At 42.9% G+C, this 17077-nt stretch overlaps 1 protein-coding gene across 1 annotated transcript in view; it reads left to right on the top strand.

Moving 5' to 3' along the window:
- tmeff2a (transmembrane protein with EGF-like and two follistatin-like domains 2a) overlaps window positions 1-17077 on the top strand; it is an 85254-nt gene that overhangs the window by 31111 nt on the left and 37066 nt on the right. The window contains exon 4 of the mRNA XM_029136283.3: window positions 13913-13939. Coding sequence (XP_028992116.1) covers window positions 13913-13939 — 27 coding nt within the window. The remainder of the gene's footprint in view (window positions 1-13912; window positions 13940-17077) is intronic.

Below are 17077 nucleotides of genomic sequence, written 5' to 3' on the forward strand. Positions count from 1 at the left end.
AGTCCTTTGGCAACATGTTGAGGTTAGCTGGTTTGCAGGCATATGTGAATCACGGCCCGTCGCTGGCTCGAGTTGAGCAGTCGCTGACTCAGTGAGCCTCGCTGACAGGCAGCCGGCAGAAGTCCATTAAAAGGTCCCTCCAACAGACGCAGCTCAGCGGAGGGAGCGTGTAAAGACCGAGGTGGAAAAGTTCTTGGAGAAACCGTAGTGGTGTCTGTGCCAGCAGGCAGAAATGTGCGCAGTCACATGAAATGTCCAACTTCTCTCTGAATGGCTGGTTTGTGGTGTGTGTGCGATCCTTCTTCTGCCGTGTTACTTGAAGTCAGTGTGAGATTAAAGCTGTTTCTTCTACTGATAAACACATAAAGATGCTTTTCTTCCCCAAAACAAGCAGCGCTTTTGAGGAGTTAATGCAGGGTGCAGGCAGTGTTTCGTGGTGCAGTGATCAGACAAACAGACCATGACGGTCATTCTACAGCGTAAGATAAGTTCAAGGTCTTGTATTAAATTTAGATTATTCTGGTTTTGGTGATACTTCCCTCGCTTTTCATCAGATATTCTCCTGCCGTTCTCCTGAAACGGGAGTTTACAAAATTATGGGTGTTTAACTGTTATTATTAAGTGATGGACCATCAACACCAAGCTCAACTTTAGGTTTAATGTTGATAGAATACTCACAGACACACACTGGTCTGCGGGAGAAGCTTAGCATCTGTGCTGGGATAATGTGAGGTCAGGAATGCTGAAAGCTGGAGCGCCACTGAAAAGAAATGTTCACAAGCCATTGTAGCAGGAAGGAACTATCACGGCACGTTATAATTAACATTTCATTAACAGGAAAGAATGTCCTTCCGAGCAAAAACACACTTTTGAATTCCTCTTGGGCAAAACTTCAATGATTGTCCAACAAGAAGCAAGATCAAGAGGCCAGGAATAGCAGACAATGTGGCACAGGTGGGGCCTTAAATACTGACAATGGAACAGCAGTCAAGCAGCAAGAAACAGGGTGGAGAGCAAAAAAGAATAGGTACAGTACTTTCAAAGTAAAAGCCACGGGTGCTTACACGAACATCATAGTTAATGTACTAAACCCTATAACTAACCAATAAATGTGAGATTAGAAGAAGGTAGCCCTATATATGTACAGTTGCATATGCAACAGAGCTGCTATATATTTCTGGCACCAGAACCTATTGTAGCACGAGCACACACACACACACACACACACACACAAACACACACACACACACACACACACACACACACACACACACACACACACACACACGCACACACACACACACACACACACACAGGCAGCTACTAAGCCCAACAGACTATCTGGATCCTTGACAGGGGATATTTGAGGCATGTAGAGCTAGACCGCTGAACACAGAGCCGGGCCGGACCAACAAACAGTGAGGAAGACCACAAATGCATGACACATATGCACACATGCAAAATACATGATTTAATAAATATATATTAGGACACAAACAGAAACATGGGGCTAAAATAACATTTCAAATTGTTTTAAATGCAAAGATGCAGTTAAACTATTTTGCTGTTTGCTGCTATCTAACAAAATAAAAGTCCTAAATATCCAACTGTTTAAACAACAACAGAGTACCCACAAAGAGACAGAGAACATCAACTATGACAAATGTATCGACCACACGTGTGAGACAAGACACAAACCAACCAGTTAACAAAGACTCAGGCTTCTCAAACAAACACACAGACTTGGTAACAGTGGGATATGAATCCAGAGGGTGAATGAGTCCTTACAGTAAGTACATGAATGGAACACAGGTGTAGATAAACAGAATGACAGGAAACAGACAGAAAGCGACGTGACACAACAAAGACCAGACTCAAATGTGAACAAAGAAACCATTACCAATTAAATGAAACTGCTTCCAAAATTGCTTTCGCAATGAGGAGGAAAACATGAGGTTCCAGTCAGTTCCATCAAACTCTAGTGGGCTCATCCTTAAAGCCAATAAACCTCAGGCTGGATCCTTAAACACACATGCAGTACAGTAGTTACATAACCAGGTGTTACACATACTGTAAGCCTCTCATGACCTGAGGGAACCTTCTGAAGAGTTTCCTCTGCTTTCTCCACCACCACTCAGCTTTACAGTGAACACTGAGCTAAGCTCATTTGAAAAGGCTCCAGCACATGGTCAAATGTCGTGTATACGAGTGATAGGAGCAACCAGGAAGCGACTGCTCCTACAGCTACTTGAGGATGCAGCCATTAAAACAACCTCACCCAGACTATGCATTAACTGCAACAAAGCGTTTTTTTCTTCCCTCCGTCTGTCTCTTGTTCCCTCACTTCCAATCTCTCCCTGTCATCCTTTCCATTTCCATCTTCCAAAATCCCATTAGCAGCAACAGTACACAGTGTAATAGATATATGTCAGCTCACTGATGCCAATACTTGTTTCTCTTGTTCAGATGAGAGATATCGTGAAATAGGCTTGTCTGGAGGCAAATCTGAAAATTCTGAAAATCTAGATGTTTCTGTGGCTTTCCCGTTCTCATGTAGTAGCTTAGTGTCAAAACAGTGGAAAGTTGGGGTTGCTGTGGAAACAAACTTTGTCACCAAAGTCATTCTATAATTTACTTTTTGCTAATTTCCTTCAGTTGTTACTGTATTATCTCAATTATCTCATCCATCCATTAGTCAAACTACTGTATGTCTTCTTGTACTGTCCAGCTCTACCAGTAAGAGGCAGGTACAGTACACCCTGCACAGGTTGCCAGTCCATCACTGTGCCACCCACACACACACACACACACACACACACACACACACACACACACACACACACACACACACACACACACACATGGACATCCACATGTGATTTAACCACACAGACATATCAGAATATATTTATATTTCAGTAGTTTACGTGTTTCACAGTCTAACTAAAATCTCACTGTTTGGTGAACCAGACATATTTCCATCTGCCCTCATTAACCTCTCTCAGCTCCTGAGGCACAGAGACCAGATGTTCTGCTGCCATTTTCAACAGGAGGAACTGAGCTGAAGAACGACATGAATGGATATTACGCCATAAGAATGAGCATCCTGTAATGGGAGCAAATTAGGTACAAAAAGTGGAAAGGTTTCGAGTTAGGCCATTGGGGTTATTTTACACCAGTATTAACATACATCTGTGAAGAAGGTGAAGAATCAAATTTACACTTTTATTCCTCCATCATGCAGAGCAAAGACCCGTCTAATTAAGAGGCGAATGACAGCACGGGATCCCGGTGGAATAAATCCAGTGAAAGTTGATTAGCGCTTTCCCTTCACATTAAACGCTAGTCCAGTGCAATAAGCAGCCGTTGAACATTAGCTTAGCAAAGCAAAACAAACCAACCAGCTCATTTTCCCCAAAGGACGGGGTTTAGCAGAGGCAAGCACTAACTTAGCATTTTCCAACTCAGTTCACAAAGTGAACAGTTTGACTTCCAGGAAGTCGTTATATGGAAAGGTGTGCGCAGGTCTAATTGTCGCGGTTGTTAAAATGTTGACGATATGTTTAATCACCGTTTTGTGCGACTGAGCACTGAGGATGACAGGAGCCATATGTTTGGCTGATGATTTGAGAAGGAGAATCCGCATAATAGTGCAGCCAAGGAGGGCTGTTTGCAGAAATCCATCTTTGCGTTTAATATGCGGAACATCAGAGCTGAAGACGGGGGGGCGTCTTCAAGCCACTATCCCCTGGGATCAGGCTTAGTGTGGCAGGTTTAAAAGCAAGCTCAAAACAAAAAAATATATATTAAAAAACTCACAGGTGAGCGTGAGGGCTACTGTAACAGCGATCACGATTCTGTGCTAAAAGCCCGTTTTGTATCTGTGGTGGAAATTTTCCATAAAGAAGTAGATGAGAGAGAGTTGTCCTTTTGTGCAATTTATTGAAATAATAAAGAAAATAAAAATAATGGGGAAAGCAAATAAAAAGCATGGATGTTGATCGTGCACATCAACAAACCAAAAACCAGCTGGGGAGATCAATGCACACACCACGAAGGTGTGATGCAAAGAGCCCACGATCCTCAAGTTGCTTCTGCCTTTTAGCTTCTCTGTCCGACTAGGGTGGAATGTCTTTCTAACCCAATCAAATTACATGCACCATCTCCTCCCTGTCGCAGTGTGTGTGAAGATTTTTACATTCTCACACCTGCATCGCTGACGTCCAACTATCTGTGAGAAAGGAGCACCAAGTCTCAACAGACAGAGACACAACTCCCCGACCTTGGGTTTGGGTTGAGAGTTGAGAGTCTATCAGGCAGAGACATCCATTGAACAATCTAGGTGAAATGTCAAATGCATACAGTAAGACAAAACATAAGATATTAATTGCAGAACATAAGTCATAACTCGTATAATAACTGCATAGAAATAAGGAAGACACATAGAAATAAGGAAGAGACAATTTTTCCCATAACACTCCCCCCTTTTGATTACACATTAATCAAACCATAAAGGAATAAAAATTGTCAACATCACATTCTGTAATAATAAAAGATCCTTGCAAATGAAACAATAAGGGTATTAACTCATCAAGATTCAAAATACACCTTCACATAAAATGGAAGTAACTAAGGGACAAAAGGTTGGGAGCTGTTTTTGGTGGGTAGTTAAACAAGAATAACCCCTGTATCGGCATGTGAAGAAAATGAGCCCATACCATCGTCAAAGTCATTAAGTGAGTTAGAGTTGGGGTTTTTGAACATAGTGCATTGTGTCATCTCATACGAGAGTGTTGCTGAGGTCGCACGCATGATGACACCTCTAACCAGTGGGATAACGCAAAAACCAAACAAGAGAATCACAGCCATCTCAATGATAAAGGAAACAGCTGCAGACATGAGAACAGATTTCCATTTTCCAGACATCTCGTCTAGCCAATTCCAAGAGGAAGAATCTATACCAGAGTTAGCTGAGATTCTGAAGGCCGTGTAGCGCCTTCGCCACAATACCATTAGAATCAGTGTTATTCAGGATGTAAGTACAACATGCCTCTCCAAACATAACACAAACGCCTCTTTTCTCTGCTAACAACGTGTCTACGGCCATTCAATTGTAATGTAATAAAGACAATTAATGTATGATAGCCATACGTTTCCGGTGGGGTTCTGTTTCATATATTCTTAAGATAGATTTAATGCTTTCGGATCTTTAATTGTACATTTGCGTCTAGAGCGAATAGGAGATTCAGGGATTTAACCAGAATGATGATGCGTTTTGTCTCATAACCTCTGTCATCTGTAGATGAAGGATAAAAACGAATTGTAGCAGTGAATAAAGTGATTGTGAGCAAATTAAACACCAAATTAATATTTAAACTCAGTGTTGTGAATTATGTGAAATTTTCTCATTCAAAAGTATTGTGTAAAGTTACATGGAAACATCATATGATCAAGGCAATAATCAGAGTAACATAAAATGTCTAACGCAACAAGGTTACAATTGATGTCTGTAACAATCTGCTTCTTCTTATTGAACAGTAGCGTTAGATTGTTTCCAACCTGTGTGTTGAAGTATTGACAGTTCGTTGGAGTTCTTCAGGTTGTGATCAGCTGATCACAGAGACACTTGGGATTCGTTATCACCGCCAGGTTTCCTCCCAATGTCGTCTGAGTCACTGTCACTCCTGTGATGTGAAGAGTCTACACGTCGTCCAGCGTCGGCAACTCAAGGCTGCTCGTGTGTGTGTTTTCTCAGGAGCGTGTGTGTAGATGTATGGTCTGATAGTGTGATTCACCGGCGCAGCTTCAGGCGGCGCTTGGCTCACACCTTTAGCTGAATGGTCAACGCAGCCTCGCCTCAGTGCGTGTGTGAGCACAGCGAGGGTCGTCCTTCTTAGTTCTTTTCGTCAGTGGTGGTTTTCTCGTGTGGTGTAGATGTAGATGGAGGGTCGTCTGTTGGGTCCAGGACCTTCCTGGATGGAGTGGATCCAAGTCACTCTCACTGCGATATTCACAGCCGTGTTGGTCGTCAGAAGGACCTGGAAGGGGCTTCGCCACCGTTTGGAGTCCCAATGCTTCCTCCTGAAGTCCTTAACAATCGCCCAGTCCCCTGGTTGGATGGTGTAATGGTCCTGTTGCCTGTTTTCACCTGTTGGGAAATCTGAATTATGGGGAAAAGGTGTTTGGGCGGCACGGCTGCCATCAGGCCCATACCAGACTCCATGGCTACAGGTGGAACCATTCGTCAGCCAGAGTCTGCGTTCCTGTGAGGTACAAAATGTTTAAAGCACAGGGAGAGAAAGTTGGAAAGGATAGAGAGAGTTGGAGAGGGAACAAGGATCAGGAGAGGAAACAAGGATCAGGAGAGGGAGGGGCTGTTGGGCAGCGACCTTCGCAGCAGCGTCTGCAGCTGCATGTCGGCAGAAACAAAGTATTCACTGATGGTGTGAGTCGGACAGTTACAAACAGCATTAGCTGTAGGTGGCAGGACAGCGTCCAGCAAAGCAGAACCTTATCATGATGTAAGATAGGTTTGCAATCAGACTTCAAAGCTTCCCATGCTTCCACAGAGCGTCTGTGAGTCTGTGTAGATGGTAACAGACTCTCCTTCTGCTAGTTTAATAGCTTCAGTCAACACAATCAACTCTGCAGCCTGAGCAGAGTAGTGTCTTAGCAAAGTGCCAGACTTCAAAGACGACCTCTTGATAATAATGTTCAGCATGTTGAGCAAAGTGGTGTTGTATCTAAGCCGTCGAGCTGTAGAAAGATGTGATCTATTTCAAAAGAATCAAAGTATAAGGACAAAAGAACAGAAGTCGTACAACCTGATTTCTCATTCACTGTTTGAGTGAAAGGTCGCGTAGGGTCAGATCAGGAAGACCCAAAGTAGGAGCCTGAAGAGCAAGCATGAGGTCGGTGAACGTTGTTCAGCCTCAAGCGTCCACGTGAGACAAGAAGTGGACGATGAAGATGTCTGCATCAGAACCCTGAGTGGGACCTCAGAGACAGTAAAGTTAGGAACGAAAGTCCTACAATAAGAACAAAGACCTAGAAAAAACATCAGCTGTTTTTACGTGCACGGTTTAGGCAGGTTTCAAATTGCTTTAACTTAGTTGGGTGAGATGGATTTGCCATCAGCTGTAATTACAATGACCCAGAAAATAACCTTTGTCTGAACAAAGTGTAATTTAGACAGGCTCTCTTTGTGGCCTGTAGCATCCAATGTTTCAGTATCTTAGCGGTGTCTGCAGTAACACCATCTATGGCTTCCTTTAAGAGGGTGTTGTTGTTCACATGGTCTGTGGTCAGATTTAGGTGTGATGACCACTGGTTCACATCCTCTGATTGAACCTACATCATGTCTGTGTGTGAGCCACAGGGAAACAGGGCTTCCTGTAAGGCTGAGTGTTGGCTCAGAGCGTCCTCTGAAAAATAAAAATAAAAACAAAAGCATGTAATGTGGGTAAATACGTCACATGGGGTCAGAAGTCGTTCACCAGTCTCCACCCCGTTGACATCTGATCACGAAAGGACCCACGTCCTGCATCTGTCTCCATCATGTTTTCACAGAGGGACGTGTGGAACTGTAGAATAAAAATCAAAAATCTTTTTGTTCGTTAGGAAAAGAAATCGCAAGCGCAGACCTGTGTTCATTCCAAAAGAGGGAAGTTGAGGCCAGTTTGTGTGTGTGTGAAATCATAAACAAGCTGTGATGCAGCCTGTGTGAGGGCCTCAGTTACAGCCCCCCCCTCAGCAGCCAATGATAAGAGCACAGCTGAGCTGAAGTTAACACCAACAAAAGAGGGATTATTTAGAATGTCTGTAGATGTGACCTGCACTCCGTCTGGAGTGGAAATCAATCAAATACCTAAACTACACATCAGATGTCTTCCTAAAAATTTAACTGGGCACAAGTTTGAAAGCAAAAATGAATGTTAAGGTGTCTTGCTGTCAGATGTTGCACAAGACAGTGAAAGAATAAGTTTTTCTTTAATAGTCTGGTACGTACAGTAATTATTATTACTTCTCTCTAATTGTCGTCTTCCCTTTAATAGTCATTAATAGTCTGTTTCAGTCAGTCTCAGTCAGTTTCAGTCTATAGTCTGTTTTTTTGTTTCTTTTTCTACCGTCTGTTTTGTTTTCTCTATAGTCTGTTTTGTTTCCTATAGTCTTCTAGTCTGGCCAGACAAACCTATATTGTGCACAAACCCTTTTAGAAACATAGAGGATTTTATTACTGAATTTGTTGCAAGTTAAAATAGTTTGAACCCATCAGACTGTAAAGTCATGCAGCAGTTGTCATTTAGCTGTTTGTCATCATTTTAAAATCACTCTGTGGGATTTTTTGAGCAAAAAGCGATTCTTCATTGCGAGCAGATAAGCATGAACATGAATTTGAGCGTGTATCAGCTGTAAGCGTGTTTCTTCATTGCGTGTATGAATGTGTGTGTGTTTGCGGTACCGTCTTGTACGTCACGTGAAAAGGAACCGTCACCTTCCTCCTTCCCCAACCATCAGTCTGATGTGAGCGCCAGTGGGTGAAGCCTTTCAATGGGACAGTTGTTCCTCGATGACAGACCTTTCCTGGATCCTCGCATGCAGCTCTTTTGGGCCGATCACGTCTGAAGCCTCTCCTGTTGTTTCAACCAGTGTCTGTGTCAGAGCACGTCTTCTCTGCTGTTGCTCTGTCCTTGTTTTCCTTTGCTGATTGTCATAAGCAGGTGTCTGTGTCAGACACACACGCGTGTATGACAGTTTCACGGCTTCAGAAGCTTCAGACACAGTCCTTTCATGCTGGTGCAGGCCTTGTAGTAGCTGGTTCATCTGATGAGCCCAGAACGTGATGGCTGCAGACGTTGTGGGGTCTGTGAGGCGTCCATGCTGTGGTCTGTGTCCTCCAGCTGCTGTGGTATCAGAGCTTCCACCCTGTTCTGGTTGTTGGTTGGCGCTTCTTCTCCTTCGGTTCTTCTGCTGATGGTGGGAAAGGAGTCCAGATCCGGATTTACCCTCATCGCGCTCAGTTCTGCATTAGGATAGAGAGCAGAAACAATGGGAGCATTTGCTCTTAACATGATGTGTGTGTGGTGTGTGTGTGTGTGTGTGGCGAGTGCAAACAATTCTTCCCCAGAGTTGTTATCTCCTTTTTTCCTGTTACTCTCATCTCTCTTTTGTTTCTTTTAGGGCTTTAGTTTTGATAGTTTTGCTTTTTCAAGTATTTTCTTTTGTCTCTAATTTTTCTTTTAAGGTGCATATGTCCTTACACAAAGCGATTCTCCTTTTGAACCCCTAACCAGTTTCCCACTCATGGAAACATGAAACGCACTAATAACCATATTTACTTTTTACTTTTAGTTTTGTACGGTTGCTGTCTGGTGGTGAAGACTCAAATTGCCCCGAACCCGTCTTTCAGAGTCCAGCGGTTTCCTGCCTTAGATTTTTTGTGTGTTCCGGCCGGAACCTTCCCAAAATGCCTTTTTATCGGACGTCTCCGTAAAAAGGGAACCAACCTGATCTGGCGACAGAGCCTTTCACGAAGTATTTCCTCAACGTTAGGCCCCTCTAGGCCCGGGTCCCTCGTATCTTGAAAATACTTCACTCTGCAAACGCACTCCATCTTTCAGAAGCCGTCTTTTATACTCAGTCCCCCACGTGTGGACCACGCACAGATCAAAAAAACATGTCTGTATCCTCAGTACAGACGGAAGCTCGGTTCCACGAGCCAACCCTTAGCAACCGACGTCTCACCACCCAGAGCAGACTTTCACCTAATTAAGAACATGTAATATTGGGGTTTTTTTTTCTCGATCTAATTAATTTTCCTAATCAAATTTAGTGTTTCAACCAAATAGAAGATTTCTTTTCTTTTTCTTTTTTTTCAACCAATTGAAATGTTTCAGCTAAATTAAAAATAAAAGTTCCAATCCTTTTGTTTTTTCCCAAATCAAAGGAATCTCTCTCACCGAGCCGAGCCAAATTAGGATTTGAGTTTGAATCTGAGTTCGTGGATCTCGTCAGAGGCGATCCAGACGGGTGAGCAGTCCTCCCAGCTCTGAATGTCTGTAGAGGTTTGGAGGCTGAGCGACCCTAGTCCTCAGGACTATCGTCCCTGGTCACACCGTCCAGACGAGCTGCCGCGGGATCCTGCCGACAACGCCAATTTCTGTGGTGGAAATTTTCCATAAAGAAGTAGATGAGAGAGAGTTGTCCTTTTGTGCAATTTATTGAAATAATAAAGAAAATAAAAATAATGGGGAAAGCAAATAAAAAGCATGGATGTTGATCGTGCACATCAACAAACCAAAAACCAGCTGGGGAGATCAATGCACACACCACGAAGGTGTGATGCAAAGAGCCCACGATCCTCAAGTTGCTTCTGCCTTTTAGCTTCTCTGTCCGACTAGGGTGGAATGTCTTTCTAACCCAATCAAATTACATGCACCATCTCCTCCCTGTCGCAGTGTGTGTGAAGATTTTTACATTCTCACACCTGCATCGCTGACGTCCAACTATCTGTGAGAAAGGAGCACCAAGTCTCAACAGACAGAGACACAACTCCCCGACCTTGGGTTTGGGAGCTAGAGTTGAGAGTCTATCAGGCAGAGACAACCATTGAACAATCTAGGTGAAATGTCAAATGCATACAGTAAGACAAAACATAAGATATTAATTGCAGAACATAAGTCATAACTCGTATAATAACTGCATAGAAATAAGGAAGACACATAGAAATAAGGAAGAGACAATTTTTCCCATAACAGTATCATCCGCAGTCTTTATGTTTCGTATCCTGCTGATACCAGAATGAAGAGGAGTAGCAGTAGTCGAGTCTGGAGGAGATAAAGACACCATGACCTTCTTTAGATCTGCAGATAAAAGGAACGACCTGATCTTGTTTAAGTGTCTCAGGTGGACAATACAGGATTGAACAACTTCCGTCACTTGACTGCCAAAGGAGAGCATTGAGTGCAACGCACAGGTTAGAGCTGCTTTTTAAGCACGTGTGGATAAAGCACCTGCCCGAGACGTGACGCCGCCTTTGCTGGTAGCGCTGGAGGCACGAGGTGTATTTATAATCACTTCTGATTTGGAGCAATTCAGCTGCAGCACATTAACGGACCGCCGTTTTTATCTGTGTTCCTCCGACACAGGGTGAAATACCTGCGTGACGCCGCTGTCCGTGCTTTACCGTTGCATATTGTCAGCATGGCTCATAGTCAGCGTCGGGGCGTTGCATGATTTTGCCCCGAGGCTAAAACCTGTAGCGCATGAAAGAGCGCTGCCGAGTGACCCGGCCAAAGACGCGAGCGGCCGAGGGGCGCGATCCCCACGCAGCGGCGCAGGACGTGCGTGAAAGCTGGAGATGAACCGATTGTGGCCCGTGGTGTCAAACGCTGAGCCGAGGTCAAGGTAAATGAGGAACGACCACGTCCCAGCGTCATTTGTAACTTTAAGCGTAGCGGTGCTGTGCAGAGGGCGAATGTGTGTAGCAGTTGCTTTTTGTTGTATAGTACAGTCAATAACACTTATCTATCTGATACATTGTTTAGAATGGAAGTAAATAAATCATCTTGATCGTTTATTTTCCTTTCTGGTCCTTCTCTTCTCTCTCTCTCTCTCTCTCTCTCTCTCCATTGGCTTACATAATAATAGTGTTTGGTATCTCCTCTGTGGCCTCTCACTTGGTGCACAGGCAGGTAGAAAGGGGAGCTTGTGCCTGTCTCTCCCCCCCAATTGTGTTCTATTTTCTAATAATGTCGTTTTCTCCTCAAACTTCTGACCTCGTGCAGATACTAAAGGTTTGTATTGATCTCCCATGAACTGCTTCTGACTTCAGCCTGATCCTTCAAGCTAAGTCTTTTCATGAAACACTGCACATTTAATGTCCTGCATGTTCCAAGGTCAGTGAAAATTCTCTGGATTTGAAGTAAGGACAATGGAGTGTTTGCAGTGTTTCCAGACAGGTGTTTCCTGTAAACTAAGGTTGTCTAAGGTTTTATTTGGTTTTACCCACCAAAGACCTACAGTGGCTGAGGGCTAATGCACGTTGCGCATTTTTCATAAGACAGTCCTGATTCATTTTCTATAGTGAGGTTTCTAAATAGCTTTGGGGTTTTAATAACTCTGACCTGGAACCTGAAGGACACACAAGGACATGGTACGGCAATACAACAACTGTAGAGGTTAAACACCACAGTACTTGGTTCCTCGCTCTGTGTACCAAAATTAGCATGCTGAAAAATGGGGCGCTGTGAACCTGCATCAACTCATAATTTGATTTTTCTTTCACACAGAGCTCAGGCTGTTAAACATGTGATAGTATCTCTATCTAAATGCATACGTTATATATCTTGCCTTTATGTTATTTATGTGCGGTGGTGCTGCACATGTGACACTTAAGCCCTGACTAGATCAGACGATATGAGTATTTGATATAATGGTGTGTGATTCAGCTTGGCTTCTGTGTGTAATGTGCAAACACAGGTTGTAGTTTGTCCTGTACTTACAGTACAATGCAATACAGTTTATTTGCAGTATAACTTCTAACTCACTCACTTCCTCCTGTTTGTTAGTCTCTGAACAGTCCACATTAAAAACAAATTACAGATCACCAGCTCTGACTAACAGCACTGTAATACTGACGTGGTGCTAACACCTACCCAATGCCATCTGTGTTGTTTAGAATTTCACTGTACATTTTTTTTTACATAAATTATAGTTGGCTTATGTGTTATTTGATAAAGCACCATTTCGTCGTTATGGTAACCGATTAGACAGACAGGTGACGCTACAGGTAGGACCCCTGTGGACTGAGGGCATTGTTTATTGCTGTATGTACATACATGTGTGTATTTACTGTAGACCAAATAATCAGGCTGGTGTTTCATCATAATACACAACTACAAGTTTTTATGTAAAACGTGCAGTAGTTCCTCTCAGTATTAGTTAAATGGAGCAACTTATTTTAAAATATAATTTTAAATTGGCACATAATTGAATTAAACTTTCATTAGAAGGACATTTCCACCCCACCGATTATATTCAGCCTCCAGTCTTTACACTGAAAATGACTTTCCCTGGGCACAGCAGACTGTTTGCTGCGGCACTGACCTCAACAATCATCACTCTGCAGACACGTTTTGGTCCCCGCAGAAATGTATTTTATTGAACCAAAGCTTGTGTCATCAAAGTATCAGTATCAGGAAAGCTTGCTGGTCAGACCCCCATTTGTTCTGGAGCTGTGATGGCCCCAATGCATTGCACAGTGTGTGCACCTCTCCTTAAAAAAGGCCCTCTCACTTGGGTATTCATATGGAGCTGAGCTATTATCTCACCACGGTCCTCAGAGACCCTGAATAGTCTCTGGCCCTGTGCATTTCAGCAGATCACTTTATGCCGGGGCTCAAGTTACACGGTGGCTGTTCTTCCAAGTGCTCATCAGTATCCCTTTCACGGGCATATTGTTAACCAATTCAGTGAGCTCAGTGTTTGAGGGAGCTTTACACAGATTCAGTGGGAGAGCCGAGAGGAGCAGTCGCTGCATGCGAAACACTAACTCACAGACAACTGGAAACGGATTGCCGTCCTAAAGGTTCATAGATTGATGTGTTCTCTTCGATGTACAGCTATATCAGAATGCATGATGCTCTAAGGCTCCCTGCATCCTACTGTTATCCTTGTTTGTGTTTTCTCCCTGTAAATGTCCCTTTAAGCATCGTTTCATCTAGACACAAACCTCATCTCACTACACATGCCCACGAGCGCAGCGTGCTCCTCTACACATGCATTCACTCACAAGCAATATTTAAATGTGCCTGGATGTGCTATTACCGTAAAGAAGTGTGCGGATACACATTTATCAGATGTTTGGCAGCGTGAGTCTCCTGTTAATAACTGTATTTGTTCTCCTCCACAGATGCTGGCTCAGGATCAGGAGACGATGGTAAGATTACTCACCTCTACCTCTAACTCCACGCTCTAATATGCGTCTCTGTGCACAACGTCTTCATCTGCACAAGTTGTTCAGTGGCGTCACTGGCTGTGCAGCAAGAACACAGACAGTGCAGAGCAAGTGTTATGTGAATAAGACCAAGTCATGAATGTAATGCATGTATACAGTAAAGGAGTTGCTGTTATTTCCTTTCCTGAATTGCTGTTGAAGTTCAGCTTAAGCTCAATAAAGTCCAAATGCAATTGCGATGTTTAAAGTAAATATGTTGCATTTAACTTTCTTGCTCTTTAAAGCTGCTTTGATGTTAAAAACAATAATTTACTCAGCTCTGCAGTCCGTTAAGGAACTCCCAAGTTCAAATGCAACATTCTATTTTTTTATATGAATCAACTGAAATGCATTTTGATGCACAGTGAGTGTCTTTACAGTTCTTCAGTCAGTCATTTCTATTCTTGACTTTGCAACTGGAAATGTTTCCAAAGAAAGAAAAACGTCCATCAGGAGATGTTGATTACATCTTAAAGGACCATGAAAATGCTGTTAGCATACAGCTGCTGCTGTGAATGATAACGCCACTCTGACTGAAACCTGTGGTGAATGTTTGCGATAAGTGTCCCATCCCGGCCATTTGCAAGTCTCCGCCAACTGGTGTTGACATTATTATACATTATTATTACAAAATAGTGGAACACACGTGGGGAGCACATGGCTACTGTAGCTTCGTGCTATGCTACTGTCGGACTGTGCTATGCCACTGTCAGACTGTCTGTGGATTCACACGATATTGTTTGTTTAGTCTTTTATATAGGACTGCACAAGTTCCTGTTTTTTGGAGAAAACGTGGGCGCGTGGGAAACACTGCAATTAATAAACATGTAGCTGTAAAAAGATGCAAGTTTGGAGGCTATGATAAGTGAGCGTGTATTGTAATAAGATGGAAAGAGCTTTGGGCTGTAATTGACTTTTAATTAAAAAAAAAACTTTTATTTGTAAATAATCCTGTTAAATCCTCCAGCTGATAAATATTGTGTCATTCAACTTAGACTCTAATTTGTTGCCTAATTGACTAACAAGTGTCAGCTCTGACTCCAGCACAGACGGCACGCAGCCACGCTCATCTGTCAGCGCGTGTTTGCACACAGGCATGTATTTACACTCGTCCGTCTTGTCTGTCTCATCTCAGTCTGTGCTGCTGTGTGTTTACCCATGCAGTTCCTTCATTAACTCCCATGCATGGCGCTGCACTAAGCATATATGAGCGAAGAGATTGAAAAGGAGATTAGGCATGCCCCATCCCTCGCAGAAGAGGACAGCAGACGCAAAGATGACCAGGAGGAAATGAAACGGGTGCTAGGTCAACCAGAGAAAGGGCAAGAGAGGGGGGGTGAATGGACAAAGAAATGGCCTGAGGAGCGTCACAAAACAGATAACAGAGGAAACAGAAGGCGAGTAATACAGGCATGGAGAGAGAGGGACAGCGATAAAAACCAGGAGTCAAGAGGAACAAAATGAAACATACATCTTCATGTGTGTCATCTGAATGTACATTATGTTCCAGGTAATTACATATACTGTAGTGCGTCTGTGCGTCTGCGCGGACTTGAAGGCAACCCAAAAACCTGTACGCGTTCGTTAGCATTGTGCCGTGTTTGTTTTATACCTCACTATGTTTAGTGATGCGGCGGATGCTGGGTGTAACTCTCACTGTGCTGTGCTGAAAGCGATACTCCAAAGAGCTACAATAATGTCCCAGCACCGGCAGAGAAACAAATCATTCAGCATAACAAGAACCTCTAGAGAGAGGAGAGCAAAATATAAACAAGAGTGAGGGAGCAACAGAAAAAAAAGTAGAGGGATGAATGAGCAAAATGCTTTTTTTCTGGAAAACATTACAACAAAAATTCACTTACTGTGTTTTCCAACAGTACAAATAGTAAATGAGCACAATATGAACTATAGCAAAAACTCAGATCATTCTTTCACATCACAAACTACAGTATAGAACAACAAACGTGATGATTCATTGCAACATAAAACATCATTCAGTGTTTCATTATCTGTGTTAATTAAGTTGTGTGTTGTCAGCTGATGTAAGTAAGAAGTAATCACTACAGTACGATTTGCATCAAACTAATCAGAAATATAATGCGTACATTTATTCCTTTGATGAACCGTTCAAAGACAATTGTAGTTAGAGTAGCATTTTTAAATGAATGCCTACATACAACAAACAGACTGGAACTCCGTGAAAGTCATTTTCGACGTGAGCAGATTTGTGGATTGTCAGAGAATATGAGAAATGATGTTAATATTAATCAGAGAATACTAATCAGCTGCAGACAGAAACATTACCAGACAGACACAGCAACTTATGAACCTCGTCTTAACCTGCTTAATTTAGGAGACCTTTAAAGTGTCGATAGCTGAGAGCAACAGGTACTGGCTGAAAATGCACTGAGTGGCCTTGTTTAGTGAGCAGCCGTAGTACAGTAAAAGCAGTTCGTGTGTCAATGTCAAGTACAACAAGTGACAACCAGAAACAGAAATACACAAAGATGCTTCAAGTAGGAGAAGGTTAAAGAGTTTGTTGTCATGATGTAGATTAATATAAGTGAGAGTCTTTATTTTTCCTGTAAACACTTGTGAATGCTCACATTATCAGTTCAAGTATTTTGTACGTGTGAGTGTGAGAGCTGTACATACCCTGAACGTGTCACAGACATTTTTAAACCGTTAATTGAGACAGAATTAAAGTTTGCTTTCCACAGAGTATATGTGCAATATTCTGTTAGCCAGTGGGGTAAAAGAGAGGTTAAGGACAGGAAGAGGCCTGAAACAAACACACCCAATAAAGATAGAATCATGGCCGAGGTCAAAATAGATGTAGAGATACAGTAAAAGGAGGAGGAGGAGCTGGCAGAGGTGGAGGAAGAGTGCTGCTGGTGTTTTATGAGCAGGGGAGAAGGTTAAAGAAAGTGGTTGTAAAAAGAGAGTTGTACTCCTGCTGAGGAAGCGGCTGTGAAGAGGCATTCCGCTAAAAATCAAACGTGTTTTAATGGCCAATGATAAATCTACACACATAAAAACCCAGGTCAGCTGGAGAGTGGCCAGTTTCAGCCGCTGGATATG

The sequence above is a fragment of the Betta splendens genome, chromosome 21 (assembly GCF_900634795.4).
Source record: "Betta splendens chromosome 21, fBetSpl5.4, whole genome shotgun sequence".
NCBI lineage: Eukaryota > Metazoa > Chordata > Actinopteri > Anabantiformes > Osphronemidae > Betta > Betta splendens.